Source organism: Pelecanus crispus, chromosome 5, assembly GCF_030463565.1.
Source record: "Pelecanus crispus isolate bPelCri1 chromosome 5, bPelCri1.pri, whole genome shotgun sequence".
Lineage (NCBI taxonomy): Eukaryota > Metazoa > Chordata > Aves > Pelecaniformes > Pelecanidae > Pelecanus > Pelecanus crispus.
The window spans coordinates 68,033,270-68,050,352 of NC_134647.1; the positions used below are offsets into that span (position 1 = coordinate 68,033,270).

At 34.6% G+C, this 17,083-nt stretch overlaps 1 protein-coding gene across 1 annotated transcript in view; it reads left to right on the plus strand.

Annotated features, from left to right (window-relative positions):
* The window catches only part of FAF1 (Fas associated factor 1), a 175,595-nt gene that overhangs the window by 77,104 nt on the left and 81,408 nt on the right, over window positions 1-17,083 (plus strand). Inside the window, exon 8 of the mRNA XM_075710337.1 lies at window positions 10,742-10,828. Within this exon, the coding sequence (XP_075566452.1) occupies window positions 10,742-10,828 (87 nt within the window). The remainder of the gene's footprint in view (window positions 1-10,741; window positions 10,829-17,083) is intronic.

A 17,083-nucleotide genomic window follows, 5' to 3' on the forward strand; every position in this document is an offset into this window, starting at 1 on the left:
TCAGAACATGACAACCATGAAAATGTAAGAGATCTACTTTCCCCTGCAAGAATCATATGGACTATCTCTTTCACTTTGAGTGATAATTGAAACCCTAGAAATAATCTTTAAGGCCCTGTCTATATCCAAAATATTGACTCTGCTAATAACTCGTTAAGACAACTAGTTCCTTAAAAAGGAAACAACACAGCCAATACAAGATACAGGAAAGTATAATACAGACTTTTTGCTGAAGAGTTCACACACTAATTCCTGACAAAGGAAGTGGAACAGATTGAAAGACAGGAACTGCAAAATTACACTTGTTTGTGCAGTAGTCTGAATATATGCACATGTGATATGGACAAGCTGGGATCAAGCACATGTAACTGGTATGCACATTTTTTTCTTACTTCCTAACCTTTGTTCATGTTTTACCATTACCCAGTAGTGGCAGTAGCTTCTGGCCCTGGCAGGTCTGAGAGAACCAGAACCAATTAGTAGTTTAAAGCATGTTTTCATGCCAATTTTAAATAACTTGGCTCAAAGTTACTGCTCTTGATCATGTCCTTAACTTCATGATCAGAAAGTGTCAAGGTACATTTTTCTCCAAGTTACTGATTTAGTCACTGAGATGATTTATTAGGATTATCTATTAAGTCTGCTAAGTATGCAAGCCTTATGAAATTACTTGTCCCTTGACTCCCGATGATCTCTTTCATCAGGTTTGCCCAGATACAAACTGTTACCCTGGTGCAGTTTTCTGTGGCATTTAGTAGACCAGCTGAAAAACTAGTGGTTTTCATATGGCTTTTTTTAGCTCCAAAGATCATTGAACTGATCGTAATAATTATGCTTTTCTAATTTGCAGTGTTTCAGTCTTTCATGGCTTCTTCCTAGGCATATCCTAATTCAGCTTGTATATTCTTTATTATATCTGTCTACCTTCAGCTCTGTTACAGCCTTGTACACTGCTGCAGCAGAGTCCAAAATAACCCTCTGGACTTCACGTAATTTTCCTACCATGCTTCGTGAAGCACTCTGAAACTTTCTGGGGTGGTAACTAAAACTAACATTTTCTATAGCGAAACTCAGGCCTAATTTTTCCTGCCAGATGCAGGATCTTGCATGAGTATTGGCCTCCAGAGTTTGTCCCACTATTTTTAAAGGGGTCTTAAAATGTTAATTTTTAATGGAACTAAAATACCTGATGTTTGGCAATTTATCAACATTTTAGGATATAAAAGCAGCTGGAATTGGGACAGTAGTGTTAACAATCTGTTTTGGTAATTATCCTGGTTTTTACAGCAAATAAATATCCTTCCTTGGGGGAACAATATTAGAAACTGTATTTACCCTTTATATTGCAGTTGAGTGCTTTGTCAGAAAGAGTAGTTGCCTCTTGGTAGTGATCTGGTAATAGGTGACTTAGTAGCAGTTGCCTGTTGTCTTTCATAACGTGCATAAAGGTCAGTTAAAAGTTTCCACAGAGCAGTGCTTTTTCATTTAGGTTACTAATAAGTATATTTTCTCAAATGACCATTCCTACTAAATGGAAAAACAAACTAGGACTTCAAAATGTATCTTTTCTGTGTCAGTGCACTATATGTAGAACAAACAAACAAAAAACTTGGAGTATTATCATCAGTTTCATTTTGTTAGTAGAACTCTTCAGGGCATTTTCGAATAAATTTTACAAATTGTTTTGGCAGTGAGTCTTTGTTGTTTGATCTCTTTTAACCCTAATCACATCTTCCTTTCAATCTGTAATGTCACAGCTAGCTCACACTCTAATTCTTTCATACCCTATTTCAACCTCATGCTGGTATGCTGCTAAAATGATTTTTTTTTCTGTGTTTTTTTTTTTTAAATACTCGTGTGTCTTGCCTCAATTTCTTAAGAATGTGTTTTCCCTTCTTCTTCTATAGGAATTTGTTTCTTCTTTTAACCTTCTATTAAAAAATTCAAAGGGTCATGCGGTTTTAAGTTCAGAGGGGATTATCACAATTAGGTCTCCTAGGCACTACAAGCAATGAATAATATTAATTATGTAGGGCTGAACCTTTGCGCAGTGCAGGCCATATAGCAGCAACCAGTAACTTCTGCATCAAGCTCAGAAGATTGTGACTTGCATTTAGCGATAACGCTCTTCTAGGATAGCTAATTTTAGGTATATAAAGATGGAGATCAGCAAAGAGGTTTCTTTATTCCACAGAATTAAAATGTGCATGTATGCTGGCAGAAAACTGAAGCAAAGATGGTGAAACAGTTGTGTATAGAATTTGAACATAGTGAATAATATAATATAATATAGTGAATATACTTAACATTTGCCACTTGCTGCAGCCCAGAAAAAGGCCAGATCCAAAGCAGCAGCAAAAAGTAGTATCTGGTAGCTTGAAGAGAGCTCACATTAATTTTCAAACCTTGTCTGGGCAGGAGGCTGAGGTTGGGAAAATATCTTGCTAAATCTTTGGGGGAACATCTCATGTGCTTGGAACATCCATCTTTTCAGGTTATATTGTAAGTATAGATAAATATTGCATGAGGCAATCAGAAGTTCGCATGTTAAAAATTTCAGTAAAGTTTAGTTGTAGCCTTGCTTTTATTTTCTGTTTCAAAATTTGCAGTTTTTAACCACAAAAATATACTAGTATTGCCCAGTGGACCATTTTGTTGTAGATTTTGGTGGTAAGATACTAACTTGGCACAGATCCATTAAAAAAAGGTCAAATGGTATCCAAGAAGGGTTGGTTTAAAAGAGTTTTAAAATATGAGGTCCAATGAATGAAATAGAATGAAATGGAGGATAACAAAGTATTAACAATTACGAAATCTGTGGAAGTAATTTATTCACAATGTTATCTCTATTGCTAAAGGAAACTGCTGAATGCTTCTTTACAAGCATTTACAAAACGTAATGACTTTTAAATGTCATTATATTTAATGAATTTTTAAATCGTCTGGTGATTCCTAAACTGGATGGGCTTCTGATAACAACTTCTAGTTAGGAAAAATTTCTAAATTATTTGAATAAGTGTTACAGCTCAGAAACATAGTTGCTCAATGAGGCTATAAAGTGAGTACAGAGCGTCTCTGAAGGTGTCTTTCAGCTGTAGAACAAGTAGACAGAACATAGCCAACTAGCTTTGGAAAAAAACAGGTGGGTTTTTTTTTTTTAATTTAGGACATTTAAAGTTTGTCAGTAGTATTTCACGTAAGTAATTATGACTATCTGTAGTCCTCAAGAATTTACATCAGAAAAATTGGATTAACATTTTTGGTTTGGATTTTGTTTGATGACTCACTATGAGAGATACAAATCTGGGGCAATGAGGCTGTAAGTGCTTAGTTGGGGAGTAAAGAATCCATATGCCTTTCTGGAAGTGGTACTGGTGAATCTGTCCTCATATCTAGTATCTGATTTTCCTAAACAAGATGGTTGCCTCATCACTCAAATTGGAAGTAGTGTGGATTATTTATGTTAAAGTATTCCTTTAAACCCTTTCCAATGATGAGAGGCAAAATTAATGTACTTCAGTCTCTTCTAGATACTTAAATGGAAGAATTGGAAACATCAAAAAATGTATTTGCTGTTTTTTGCTTAGTGTTTAATGTAACTTAATCTTCTTTTTTTGAACTCTTGTCAGCAAAATGCCGCAAAAATCACACATTATTTTCCAGACGTAAGTTAATTTGAATGTTTGCATAATGAATTCAACAAGCTTTGGTACAATACTTACTGAGTACTACAGTACAATACCACCCCTTTTTAACAGTAATTTAAACTGGGTTTATTTTGGTTTGAATGCTGTTCCATACACTGTAAAGTGAAAGTTGGATGCATTAGTGGCTTTTCTGTACATACAGTGTGTTTACTTGCAGGAAAGTGGTACATGAAAACTTAGCAGAAAATTTTCCACTGGTTTTTGGTGGGGTTTTTTTGGTTTTTTTGGGGGGGGGTGGTTTGTTTTTTTTTTTGTGTTGTAACTTGCTGATGAATTCTGCTTTGTATGTGGCTGACGTATAATGGACATTCAGGTTCCTTTAGGGTCCTTTAGGAAGGTTTGAAATTGCATATTGTTTTTAATTTGAAAATGAAACAGTCCTAATTAGAGGGAAGAGAATACTACTTTCAGGAGGTATACAAGTTTTGGTGCTTTTATTTGTTTCAGTTTTACTTGTCATGATAGAATAAGCAGGTAGTGTATTTCAGACATTGAATTAAAACCAATTATGTTAGAATTTAATGCATTTTTATTCTGCATTAAACAAGAAAAGAGGTTTCAAAGCTTTAGCCTACTGAAGGGGAAAACTTAATAAATGCAGACCAGAATCTTTTCAGAGGTATTAAAAGTAACAATAGTAATCTAAATGAAGAGCTGAGGAATAAAAAATTAATCAGAGAATGTATTGTAGTAAAACACAGATTTGAGTTCTTGTGTATTTCATAAAAGTGCTGAATCACAACTGACTTTTGGCTGGCAAGCTTGGGCAGGAGAGGAGTTCTTCTGCATTGAGTATAGATTTAAATATTTAGGTTGGAAGTGTATTTTTTTCCTTTAGATTACAACAGAGTGAATTGAGCATATGTACAAATGTAAATAGTTATTTTAGCATAGTGAGTCTTCCTTGGAGAGTTTCAGTGGTGTGAAATTCTTGAGAAGCAGATACTGTTATTTAAAAATAGCCTGATTCTGACATCTTAATTCACTAATTGAAAGCATTCCATAATTTAAACTTCAGTCAGCTGCTAGGAGGAGAGGCTGGTTATCATTTGATGTCTTTAGATTTGCATTATTGTCTCTAAAGTAAGGCCTACAATAAAATTAAAATTTGCTGATTTAAATAACCTTCGTTCTTTATGTTTTAATATAGTTTATTGTGTATTGGAGATACAAAAAGACAAACAAAAATGTGAGTGAAGCAGACTTACACCATTCCCCTCAAATGAGTCTTGCACAAAGTGACCTGAGAGTTCTGGTTTGGGTGCTAATGTTAGTCATGGTTCATACAGTACATTACTTGCTATCTGTATATGAATATATCCTACTTGTGGGTTGCTAGCTAAAAATTATTGCACATACCATTTTTTAAAGTTAAGAAATTCAGTTTCTCATTGACTGCTGGTAGCCTTTTCCTGAAAAAATGCAAGCCACTTTTTCTCTGCTATAGGGAAATTTTAAATATGGATCACTTATTTTTGTTTTTCATTTTCTCTCCTAACTTCTTCCATTTCTGTCCTGTGTCATTACTATTACTATGGACCAAATCTATTGCACAGGTTGTGGCAGAGATGCTGATTCAGAAATTCTTTCTCTCTGGTTTTACATCTCTGTATTTTTAATAGTTCTTGTTAGTCCATAGTTAACTGAAATTACCCTTTTATCTGGCCCATTTTTGTTCATAACTATTGATAACAACATTATCCTTTCAAATTCACCACTTTGTCACCTTTGACACTTCTCTATGCTTAGAAACTTGGTAGATAGGTCCCTACTTCCCATGTATTACTGCCAGATTCCCGGTGCTCTTTGAGATCTCTCGGTGGAATTTTGTCTGGCGGAGATATTAAAAGCTTTCCTCTATAATCTTGAGGACTATCACTTTAGTTGGTTTTGCCTCTTTTCTTTCCATCTTTCTTCACCAAAATGCTTTTGCTTACGTTGCATTTCTTTCTGTCATTGCCCCATCCATATCGTTGCTGTTCCCTGAAAATTTTGCTTACTTGTCTTGGCTTCTTCTGTGTTACAATGTCAAAGTCAAGATTCTCGCTTTACTATCAGTGCCCCATGCAACCTTGCTCTGTCTGCATCTGATCTCATTTCCCTGCATCCCCCAACTCGCATTCCACATTCCTCACAGTCCTCTGACTTTATTGCTCCTTTTGTCTGCCTTTCATGCACTCATTTTTGCACTGTCTTTCATGCTGCCTATGTGCCTGGAACAGTCTTTAGCATCTCAGCCAATTTACAGCTTTGCATAAATTATATTTAATAATAAGACTAACAAAAGTTCATTATCTACATTATTTCAATTAACTTTGTACCTGCATAAGCGGAAAACAGCCTGAGGGAAACTACTGTTAAACTTTGTTGTGATTTGTTGTGATTCAAAGATACAGATTCAGGCACGACAGTTCTTTGATGATTCAGCATAAATTTAATTTTTTTTAACAATTCAGTAGGTGTTACGGGGTTTTTTTTGTTTTTTTTTTTTTTCATTTTGGGGGGGGTTTGGGGGGTTTTGTTTGTTTGGTTTTTTGGACAGTAGACTTCAGATTTTTCTAATTCAGAGATAAGAAAATAGCTACTTATTCCTGCTAAGTGAAACCCCCAGAAAGTTGTCATCATCACATTACTTGGTACAGGCTTCCTGCCCTGTGATACTTTTTAACTTCATTTTACCCTTACTAATATGAATGTAGAAGGGCTTTGAATGTTGGATTGAGTTCATACCTGCAAACAAAGTGTATCTTTTGTGTTTATCCTTCCTTTTAAAGCAAGATACTCATCTGCTTTAAAAAAACAGTGAAAGATAAGAAAAATAAGAAAAGACTCTGCCTGTTTCTGGGAATTTTTCTCAGTGTGTTGGCTACTTTGACATACACATTTTCTTAAAATATTAAAAGTTGTTTAATATTTTAACTCCCTTCTAACACCAGTGAAAATAAGCTGAAAATAAGACTTCATGTGCTTGTCCAGCATCAGTGTATAGCTGCAAGGCAGGGCATTCTGCGGGAATTACTTTCCAAGTAAAATTGCATCTGAAATATATGGGGTATTTTTTTTTTGGTTTAAATGGTTGTATTGATACTGTTCACAGCTGAGTTGTGGAACCAAATAGATGTGCCTTTAATTTGTTTTTAAATGATCTCGTATATTCTGGAGATTATAATCTGAAGGGTGGCTGCCATAGTAATGTGCCAGTCACCATGGCATCTGAACATCATGAATAGAAATTCTGGGCTGCACAAAGACAATGCCACCAATTAGTATTTCGAACTGATCAAAGGTGGGGGACCAAAAAGTTTGCCAATAAATGTAGCTCAGTGGATGGCACTAGAAGTTAGAGTTTGCTTTACACAAGTTTATAACGATTTCAGTCCTCCTGTCAGTATCGTGTGAATTTATAAATAAAAGCCTTAAAACAGACTTCATCCATTTCCTATGCTGACTTTTTTTTCAGTTGCATGAAGAGTATAGCCGTAGGTTTATATTTCACTGGCCTAGTGAAGAATTAGTTTATAGTATAGTTTATACGAATCTTTAGAACCTTTTCCTCCATACAGGATTTTTAACTTTAAACTGAAATTAGGTCAGTTAATGAAGAAAAGGGGTTTTCTGTACTTGATTAGTAAATATTCCTAGTCTCTAAAACTTTTGCAGTCTGCTTTCTTAATACTATTCTAATTATCAAACAAACCTAAAATTAAATACTTATTTAAAAGCAAGCTTATTTTATCTTAAATAATTGATTGTGGCTTGTTGTTTGAAAGAGGACTACTTTGGCATGAATTCCAAATCCAGTTATGATCTTAACTCAAGCAGTTTGTTTAATCAAACATTACTCTAATAAGTCTTACATGGTCCCCTACCCGACCGGGCCTGTCTATAACAACTAGTTTATTCTGTGACGAGTTGCTCAACAGATGTCATTCTGGTAGAATAATGCAGCAAAATACTTGTGCGTTGGCTAAAATTACTTCAACTTTGATCACTTTTGTCCAGCACATCAGTCTGGCATTGTGCTTTATACCAACATAACACTTTACCCCGAGCATGCCTTTCAAGCTTAGAATAGCAGAGGAATGTTATTGAATTCAGTGCAGTTACAGATGAGTTAATGAAAGAAGGAAAATACTGTTTTTTTCATAATGCCTTTCTGTTGTACTTTGGAATTAAAAGGGAATTTGAGGAATGTGACTTCTGAGTTATTTATTTTTACTTCTGAAGGCTTTTTAAAAACAATATTATGTAGTTGTATTGATGCCATGTTTCTGTAAATAAGTTTAACTTTTTCTTTGAAAATAGCTCATTTTAGACTTTTATATTGTGAAAATAATATAAGACTTTTTTGATGTGTAACTGGAGAATAGTTATCTCACAGGGACAGTTTAGCTCTGTATTTAATGCAAGAAAACTAAAATAGCAAGAACTGTATTCTTGTGATCACAGATCAGTATTGTTACATTTTGATGGGCTGTTGTGGGGTCAGTACGGAGTAATGACATCTCTTTACCTTGATATTACTGTGAAACGAATACTGCACAGCAGGCTACCTTCTTGTTAAGAAGCAGTGAAGAAAGGCTGTTTGTTTTGAACAGTAGGAATGAGATCATATACCAAGTTCTATAGAGTTCGGTCCTCCATAATTCAATTTTTCACAGGTGCATATGCATATATGCATATGCATATATATATAAGAATATACCATATATGTGTGTATTTGAAATTGTGTTTAAATAAATTTTTAATAATTAAGGTATATTTATATTTTTCAAAGCATGACGACATGCTTAAATACCAGGAAGCACTAATATGAAATGCACTTTATTTACTAATAAATACTTCAGTATTCTGTGTCTAAACCAAAACAATGTTCTTGGTTTAGTTTTTTTAATTAAAATATAGTTGTAATTTTGTTTTAATTGAAATATAGTTACCAGATCAGTCTCCCTGCAAAAACTCCTCAACAAAACCAATATTAACATATAGGTTATCGGATGTACATGTAATTTACCAGTTTTACAAAAAAAGGAGAGATATCTTAATGATTCTGAAACATACAATGAATGTGAAGCTGAGCCGAAAATCCAACCCAAATACATGTTATGATACTGAAATATCCAGATAATGAACCCACATTGTCTAACTTTCATCCTTTAGTGAGATGTAGACGCAAGAGTTGGAAGTGGTGTATCTAGCTGTTAGATGATAATTTGAAGCCATTGTTTTCCACTCGTGTGCAGAATATTTGTATTTATAAAGCTTTAAACTGATAGTATTGAAATTATTATCCACATAGCCTATATATTAAATCTACCCAGAAATGGGGAAGAGTTCTTCACAGTTTTTACTAAGGGGCACTTTATTAGTATGAAATACTACTACCACTACTACTACTAAAAGTGGTGAGAATGAGCAACAGTAATTGAATGGAGGATCTGAGAACTGGAAATACAGTAAGACCACTGTACTTTGTGTTTGCTCTCTATATGCCCTGAATTTTCTCAGTTGTATCTATTTGTTGGCAAACTCATGCAGTAGTGCCATGAAGAGTCTTTTGAAGAATGTTGCCCAAATCAACATTTGTGAGCAAGCGTGTGTGTGGAAATCCCTGCCTCCTCTCTCACCCCTCTTAGGATGTTTACAATGATTAGAACAGGTTTTTACCTCTTAAAGTCCGCACACGTATCCTTCATCCATGAATTAATGTGCTCGAACTATGTGCAAAATTTCAAAGAAAGGATCTGTGCAGCATTTCTCTCTAAAGATGATCCTGAGAGAAAGAGTTTTGGTGCTATTTCATTATGCAAACACATTTTTAGATGAGTATCTACTACCAGATGTTGCATATACTTTCTGTAGTAAAAACAAATGCCAAATTTTGAGGGAACATATGCACATTCCATATGTTTATATTACCATATTACCCTACCATGTATTCAGAACTCAACTGTGCTTCTGTGAGAAAGCTATGGCAAGTACTGATTACTAGTTAGGGTGAAATTCTATAAAATGTCTGTATAGTAGATTGCTTTGTTTTATTGTATTGTGTCCCTAAGAACAGGAGTTTAGAATCACCTTTCACTCATTTCTTGAATAGGAAAAAATTAAATATATGGATTATCTTAGTATTTCTCATTTTGACAAATTTCAGCTTTCTTCCTGATATTTTAGTCATTTTTCTGTTCAAAGTTGTTAAGTTAGGGTAAGTCCGCTAGACTGCAAGCCAGGTAAAACATGACAGCTGCATCTGCGTTAATGTTTTTGAGGGAAAAGTTTTGTAACTCTTGTATTTTGCAGCATTCTTCCTGTATTTGAAATTTTCAACTCTTTCTTCTTTTCCCCTTCCCTTCCTCCTGACAACCATCATGTGAGATCATTAATGGTAGTGTCTTGTATTTTAACAGCATAAGAAGAGTTGATGTAAAAACTAGTTTATTTGCTTTTTGTTAATGTTTCAAATGGGCTGTCTTCATTGGAAATGTGCTTATTTATATTTTCACGTTTAATACTATCACACTTTTTTTTTTATATATCATTTAAGAAACTTATGCAAAAGTAGTTGTTTTTCTTATTGTATTAGCATGAACCTAAAATTTTCAGGTGAAAACAGAGTATACTAACTAGCAAAAACAGTAACAGAGTTTTTGTTACTAACTTCTGCTTCCCTTCAGTTTGATCATTACTTTGTAATAATTTTTACTGGGAAAATTTGTATTATGAATTGTTTTACACATTTATGATGCTTCAGTAATAATGTATCATTATGAATGATACTTTACAGATTTTTTTTTTTTTCTTTAACATAGTTTGTTCAGTTGCTTTTGGCAGCACTGAAATGTGGTGGTACCGTACATAAACCTGTGGAACAGATCTGAATCTTCAAGTGTTGGAGGAACCTGTTTTGCAATAAGTAATTGGAAAAAAACCTCAAAATAAAAAGCTTGGAATTATGATGAAAAGAATGCCGTTTGCCTGTATGCTTTTGTTAGTACAGGTTCTGAATGGAGTTTTTTGTTTGTTTGTTTGACTAGGTAAAGCGGAATGTGTATGACCTAACTAGTATCCCTGTCCGTCACCAGTTATGGGAAGGCTGGCCCCCTTCTGCCACAGATGACTCAGTAAGTAGCTTGGGTTCTCATTTCATTTCTTCCTACAAACAGCTGATTTTACTTGGATTTTTGATCAGAATCACCCAACAGCTTTTAGCATCCTGTATGCAGTAACTTATCCTTACACATACTTCAGAGCTTTATCTTGAAAGATAGAAATACTAAATTATTGTCTTACTAAAGCACGTTTCCATGGAAATTATTCATGTGTATGAAATTCAGTGCATGTTTAGACTCGAAAGAGACATGTTCCTAGATTAAAGCAAAGCTGCACAACATTGTGGAAGTTGAGGATGTCTATTGCAGTGATAGAACTTCAGGGACAAAAATCCTGTTTTTTCATGTATTCTGAGTGCATATCTAGATATTTTCCTCAGTTGTGTCCATGAGATCAGTGGTGTTCTTAAGCCTGCGTCTGGCTTTAAGCAGGAGGTGTTCCTGTTGAAATAGGTGGAGAGGTTCACTTGCTTTTAAAGCATCTACTTTGGTTCTTGCTGGACCAGTAAAAATGTAATCTTGCAAATGTTTGTAAATTATGTAATGTAAAATAATATTTATACAGTACAATATGTATTCAATTTTCAAACGTATTTTGCAGTTTTTAGAATTACCGTTATTTAGAAATGGAGGGAAATCTTAGTTGAGATCAATATGTACCCTCAGTGACGGAATCAGCTAACTGTGAATTGCCTACAAATTCATGAAATTGTGGGACTTAACTGCAGAATTCTATTAACTATTAGACTTCCTTCCTTGCATGGTTGTCCCTACAGTGTGTTTTACAGCATGTCTTTCAGTTTTGCTCAGACAATTGTCTTCTGGTAGTATGTTCACAATGCCAGCTAGTGAGGTCCGCCTTTATTTTAAAAAAAAAAAAAAAAGCCTAAAAGGCTGAAATAATTATGTAGTTACGTTGTGTGTAGATTTTTGTGACCTGAGAAAAATGTAGAAAAAAAAAATTCTATTTTTATAAAATCATTCATTTAAACTAGAGGCTGAACCTGCGCATTCTACAAAGTGAACATGGAATTGGGATTTCCTTTCTCTATGTATTAGCATTATCTTCAATGCATTACTTTCCTGTCCATTTGTACTCTCTTCTTGTAAAGGGAGAATTGCTGTTTGTATGGTAAGACTGCTGCTTTTTTGCTCTGGGCATAGGATTTGTGCCAATCAAAAAAAAATTGCTCTGAATTTCTAATATTTCTAATACACTTGTAAAATATGTCTGTGGTAGTGTTTGCAGAAACAGTAGTAGTAAAGTTTGAGAGTGGTGGGTAAATCTATGTCTATGTATTCAAGAGCATATCTGAGATGAAAGATGTAAGATCTGAAATAACAGCATGGTGTCATGTAGTAATTACAGTCTTTGAAATGTGGATCCATTTTAACATTTTATTAGTTTACATTAGCCCAAAAAAGAATTGGAAACTCAACACTTCTAATCCGTTTTCCCACAGCTGTTAGGTTTTCCCGTATTCCCCCCCCGCCGCCCTTCTTTTGAATAGGATACCTCACATATGTAAAACTCGTAAATCTGTTTTAAGTCTGTTTTTACAAGTGACATTGTTGCAGGTGAATTTTTCCCCTTTTCATCTTTAATGAAATTGGTGAATGTTGAGTCATCTGCTCCAAAGCAGGAGAGTTCTCAAAGCTCACTGCTCGAGTCTGGTGCAGCTGAGACTTGTCAGCTGTGTAAACAGATTTGAATGTGTTACCAACAAAAATATAATTAATTTCTGTCTAAAATTAGAGGCCATATTTATAAAGTTTTAATGTTAGCAATGACTATCTATGTTTTGGTGAACTGAACACTTTTTCCTTTGCAAATTAGAAATATTCAGTAATAATTACTTTAGTAATTAGTCATGATGTCTTTAGTTCAGAGGCAAATTTTTAAAATCACTCTTTCAGTCTTGAGTTTTTCACTTGCTGTATTGTATAGTATTCCATTGCAATTAAAGAGTTAAAGAAAGGCTTGATTAAAATACTTTTTCATTTACATGTTATGCAGCATAAGAAATACTTTGTAATACCACAGGAGGTTTTTCAGTGCAGTTCTCGTTAACCTTTGGCTTAGCAAACAGGACAACTAAATAGACTTCGCATAATTGGATTCCTGTATCATCTTGAGTCTCTTATGAACCTGACAGACTACAGTCTTCTGACATTATCAGGAAATTTAGTGGAGTCAATAGTAATTTAAAACATTGTTGCTTCATCTCCCTTCAGAGTTAAGATATGTTCTCTGCTTGTACTATCTAATGAAAGATGGGATACTGTATGAATTGTCAATAACTCTTTCAGATCCTTTTGCACACTTTCACCAGGGAAATGGGTATCGAAACCTCCACACGCAGGAGAATGTTTTCATGCTGTGACAGTTTGATTGTGGGAAACAAGGCATATGCAGTCTGTGGAAATTTCATGTTCACCATTCAGCAAGGACATATTTTTAGCTTTTATTGTGTCTGAATAATTTTAGCACCACAAATTATATGTTCCGCTCATTAAAGTTCAAGCGAAGTAAATGTATGAGGTTTAAATTGTTCTTTTTTTTTTTTTTTTAACAAGTTTACTTAAGTCTTTAATTATATTAAAGACTTAATTTATCTGGTTTGGGATATATATCATCAACTGATGTAATGAAGTCTTGAAAATTAGCCTAGAAAATTGAAAAATAAGTATAATTTTATTTAAGTAGATTGACAGTTTGTTCTTAAGCTTTATTTTTATTTTGGATATTGTAACAGCCTTAACATTACTGAGCTTGTAAAATGAAAATGAAACCAGAATTATTTACTGAAATTTCTCAAATGTATTCCATTTCTCTTTGCTATATTGGCTGAACTCCTAAACTTCCACTGGTAATTACTGCTATTGCCAAGTGGAATGAGAAACCTTCAAATATGTATGTGTGTTTAAAAAAAAAAAGAAAAAAAAATCTGAGATCAGTCATAGGTGCCATTTTAGTTACAGTTTTTGCATGGAAACATTGTGATTTTAATTATATAAGAACAGATGACTTTTTGGATATTAGCTTTACACGTGTATATTTGCGGTAAAACCTTTTTCCCCCCCTTGAGGTCACTGGTTTTTGATTTATTTTGACAGGATGAGTTTTTGTCCTTGATGTTTCTGTTCATTTTGGTAGCATAGAACAGCAACACCCAATATGGGAAGGAGGAGAGAGGTTGCTTTGTGCTGCTTTTGTTCTCAGTATTTAAGCTAACACTTTTTTCTTAATTAGTTCATTGTTTTAAGTCATTTCAGCATAACAACGAGAAATGCCTGCTTCTTCATAAGTAATGGCAGTAAGCTTTTCAAAATGGAATATGTTTCCACATGAAAAAGATGTAAGACTTTTGGAATGAGGTTTGGAGGGGTAAAGGGGAGAGAGACAAAGACAGAGGATGGAGTGCCCAGTGTTGTAACTATGCCCTTGCACGCAGACCCTGTACGGAGGAACTCCGCATCCGTCCTTCCACCTACTGCCAGTAACACTTTGTTTCCCTAAACAGTATGGCTGGCCAAGACCTCTTATACTCATTTCAAGATGAGTAACTGTGCTTCTTTACTGTATAGATAAGCCAGTGGATATTAGTTTAGGCAGGAGTAGGTCTACAACTACAAGTTACTCAGCTGCACTACTGGAGTCACCTTTCAGATGTGACACGTGTGTTGCCACTAACGTATTGAGGCTCTGCATCATCTCCTGTGAACACGACCACCTTCAGTTCTGTGACGGCTGTAGAAGATGTGGTTGATGTTTCTTAGCTGAATTTAATAAAGCCTTCTAGGTTATAAACAAAATTCTCAAATGCTTATGTATGATCTAATTAGCACGGCTGTTATATTTAGCTATTTCATTGCTAAGTACTAAGCGCAGTCTGTCTGCACAGATAGAAATTAAGAATGCCAATAAATAGTGTTCTGGTACAAAGTCAAACCATTTATGACACTTTTTGGCTGATCTCCAGATTTTTGAAGAGGTTGAGTATTAAGCATCTGAGTAATTAGTATTTAGGAGTATATATTTCTTTCCCTTTCCGGGTCTTACAAAGGCTTTCTGAGCAGAAAGTTCATTACTGCAGGCTGTCATTGTGATATGAAAACGAGCTGTGAGGTTTACATACACTGGCTGTTTAATTGTAATGGATGCCATCTCTGCGTTTACTGGATTGTTTGGAATTTTCCCCCTGGAATTGATATGACTAAAGAATGAATAGTCCAGACAGAGAAAGTGTCTATTAATCAGAAGTATAACATTGACTATATTTAAATTAAAATACATACATCGTTAGAAAATACTCAACTATTTTTTTTCTGTGCAAGAATATCATAATTATAATTTAGATTGTCTGTAATGTTAATTACTTTGTATGTTTCTTTCTGTGGTTCTCATCAATTGCTTGCAGTAGAGTAGTAGAGTGGATCTGTCAGGATCCTTTTAATTTAGATACTTAGAAGAATACTTGAAGTCTGTTTTGTTATGTGGGTTCAGGAATATGGTAAAGTTTCAATTTAACTTTTATACTATAATCCAAATTTAGTAGCAAAAATCCTTAGACAGTACCCAGTCTTGGAAGTTCATGGTAATCTATGAAGCAGCACATTCATCATTGTTAAGAAACAGAAAAGTAACTGAGTAATTTAATAAGCGGTTCCTAAATGTCTTTATTTTAGATAACCTTCTGACTTTGACCTACGGCTTGCTTGGATGTTTTTTTGTGGATGAAAGTATGATGAATTATCATGTTCTTTCCCCAGAATAAACAAGGAGATTACAGTTGTTTTTCACACTTTTTTTTTTTACCTGACCCCCTTGTATATTGTCTATTTGTAACAATTAAGATAAAGTTATTGAAATTAATTTCATTTATGTAAAAATTACCATGTCAGGAATAATCGGATTTGTGTTATGTTTACACTTTTTTGTCACAAGAGAATTGATTTAGGATTGTCCGATTTTAAAACATAAAATAACTCAATTGAAGTGATCTACACCTATCATGTTGCTTTTGGGAAGAGTTTATTTCCTCACCGCGTGGTAATGAATCTTACGGACGTGCAAAAAGTGCACACTGAAGAACAAAACCCATTGTATCATTATATTAAAAATACAAGTCAGTCTAGTAGCTAGAGTTTTAAAAACAAACAAACAAAAACCCCAACCTTTCAGATTTCAGTATTGTTAACCGTGTTGGGTCCTGATGGAAAAAAATGTTTGTCATGTTTGCTCACACTTTTGCTTCTTGCGGTCCAGTTTTAGTGTTGCTTTTTTCAGTTGTTAGAGAATACTGGAAATGAAAGAAATGGGAAATGCATTCTTTGCTTCTGTTTGATGTGAGGATATTTGGATGGCAGTAGCCATGATCTCAGAAATCTGGGAAAATTAAGATCATCTTTCTTAGGTACCTTAAAAAGGGTTCTAGTTTTTATAACTCATTTCATGCATGAATTTAAATGGTCGATAAAATCATAGAATTTTGAGGCTGATCCCATGTTTCTTATGGGGAAGAGCAGCAAGATTGATTTGGACATACACGGGTGTATTGGGAGTTGGTGAGGTGGTAAGAGTCTGTTTTATGACAGTTTATTGTCGCCGATCAAACAGAAGTTTCATCTTTGAGAGCAGGTGCTTCTGTTAACCTCTTATCTTTTGGGGAAGGAAGAGACTTTAAAGAAGCGTGTTTAGAGGGGAGTGCAGTTGACTCTACCGTATGTATGATCTGATATTTTCATAACCATGATTTGTCTAGAGCATTAATGGTTTTGCTGAGACAGTCCTCCCATCTGAAAGTACAGAGCCTTTCTTTAGAAGAGCAGGTCCACATGGAGCTTTTTTTAGTGTGTCATGGAGGGCTTAAGGGAAATTCCCATAACCAATGTACTAGGTAAAAGGCAGGTAGCATATCCAAGTTCGTGTCCTGGATTCCTTTTCTGTCCAGACCAGTGCTTCCACTTGCTGTTCAGAGTTGTGCCAAACACAGAGTGTAATTAAAAGGACTCACGTTTCCTCATTAGATGTTTAGAGCTTTCATACTCGTTTCAGCATATCCCAGGTTTGCTCTGCTGTCCTCTGTTAACTGGTGACGATGCCTTGTGTTCTACAGGGAAGATTTTATAACTGTTACTGAAACTTTACTGCTTTTAGAGAATACACTTTCTGGCTTTATCTGAGGTTCCAGTTGCTCTTTGTAATGAAGAATAACTGCTGTCATGTTGATCATCATAATTTTTTCTGGTAAGTTTTTACTGCTG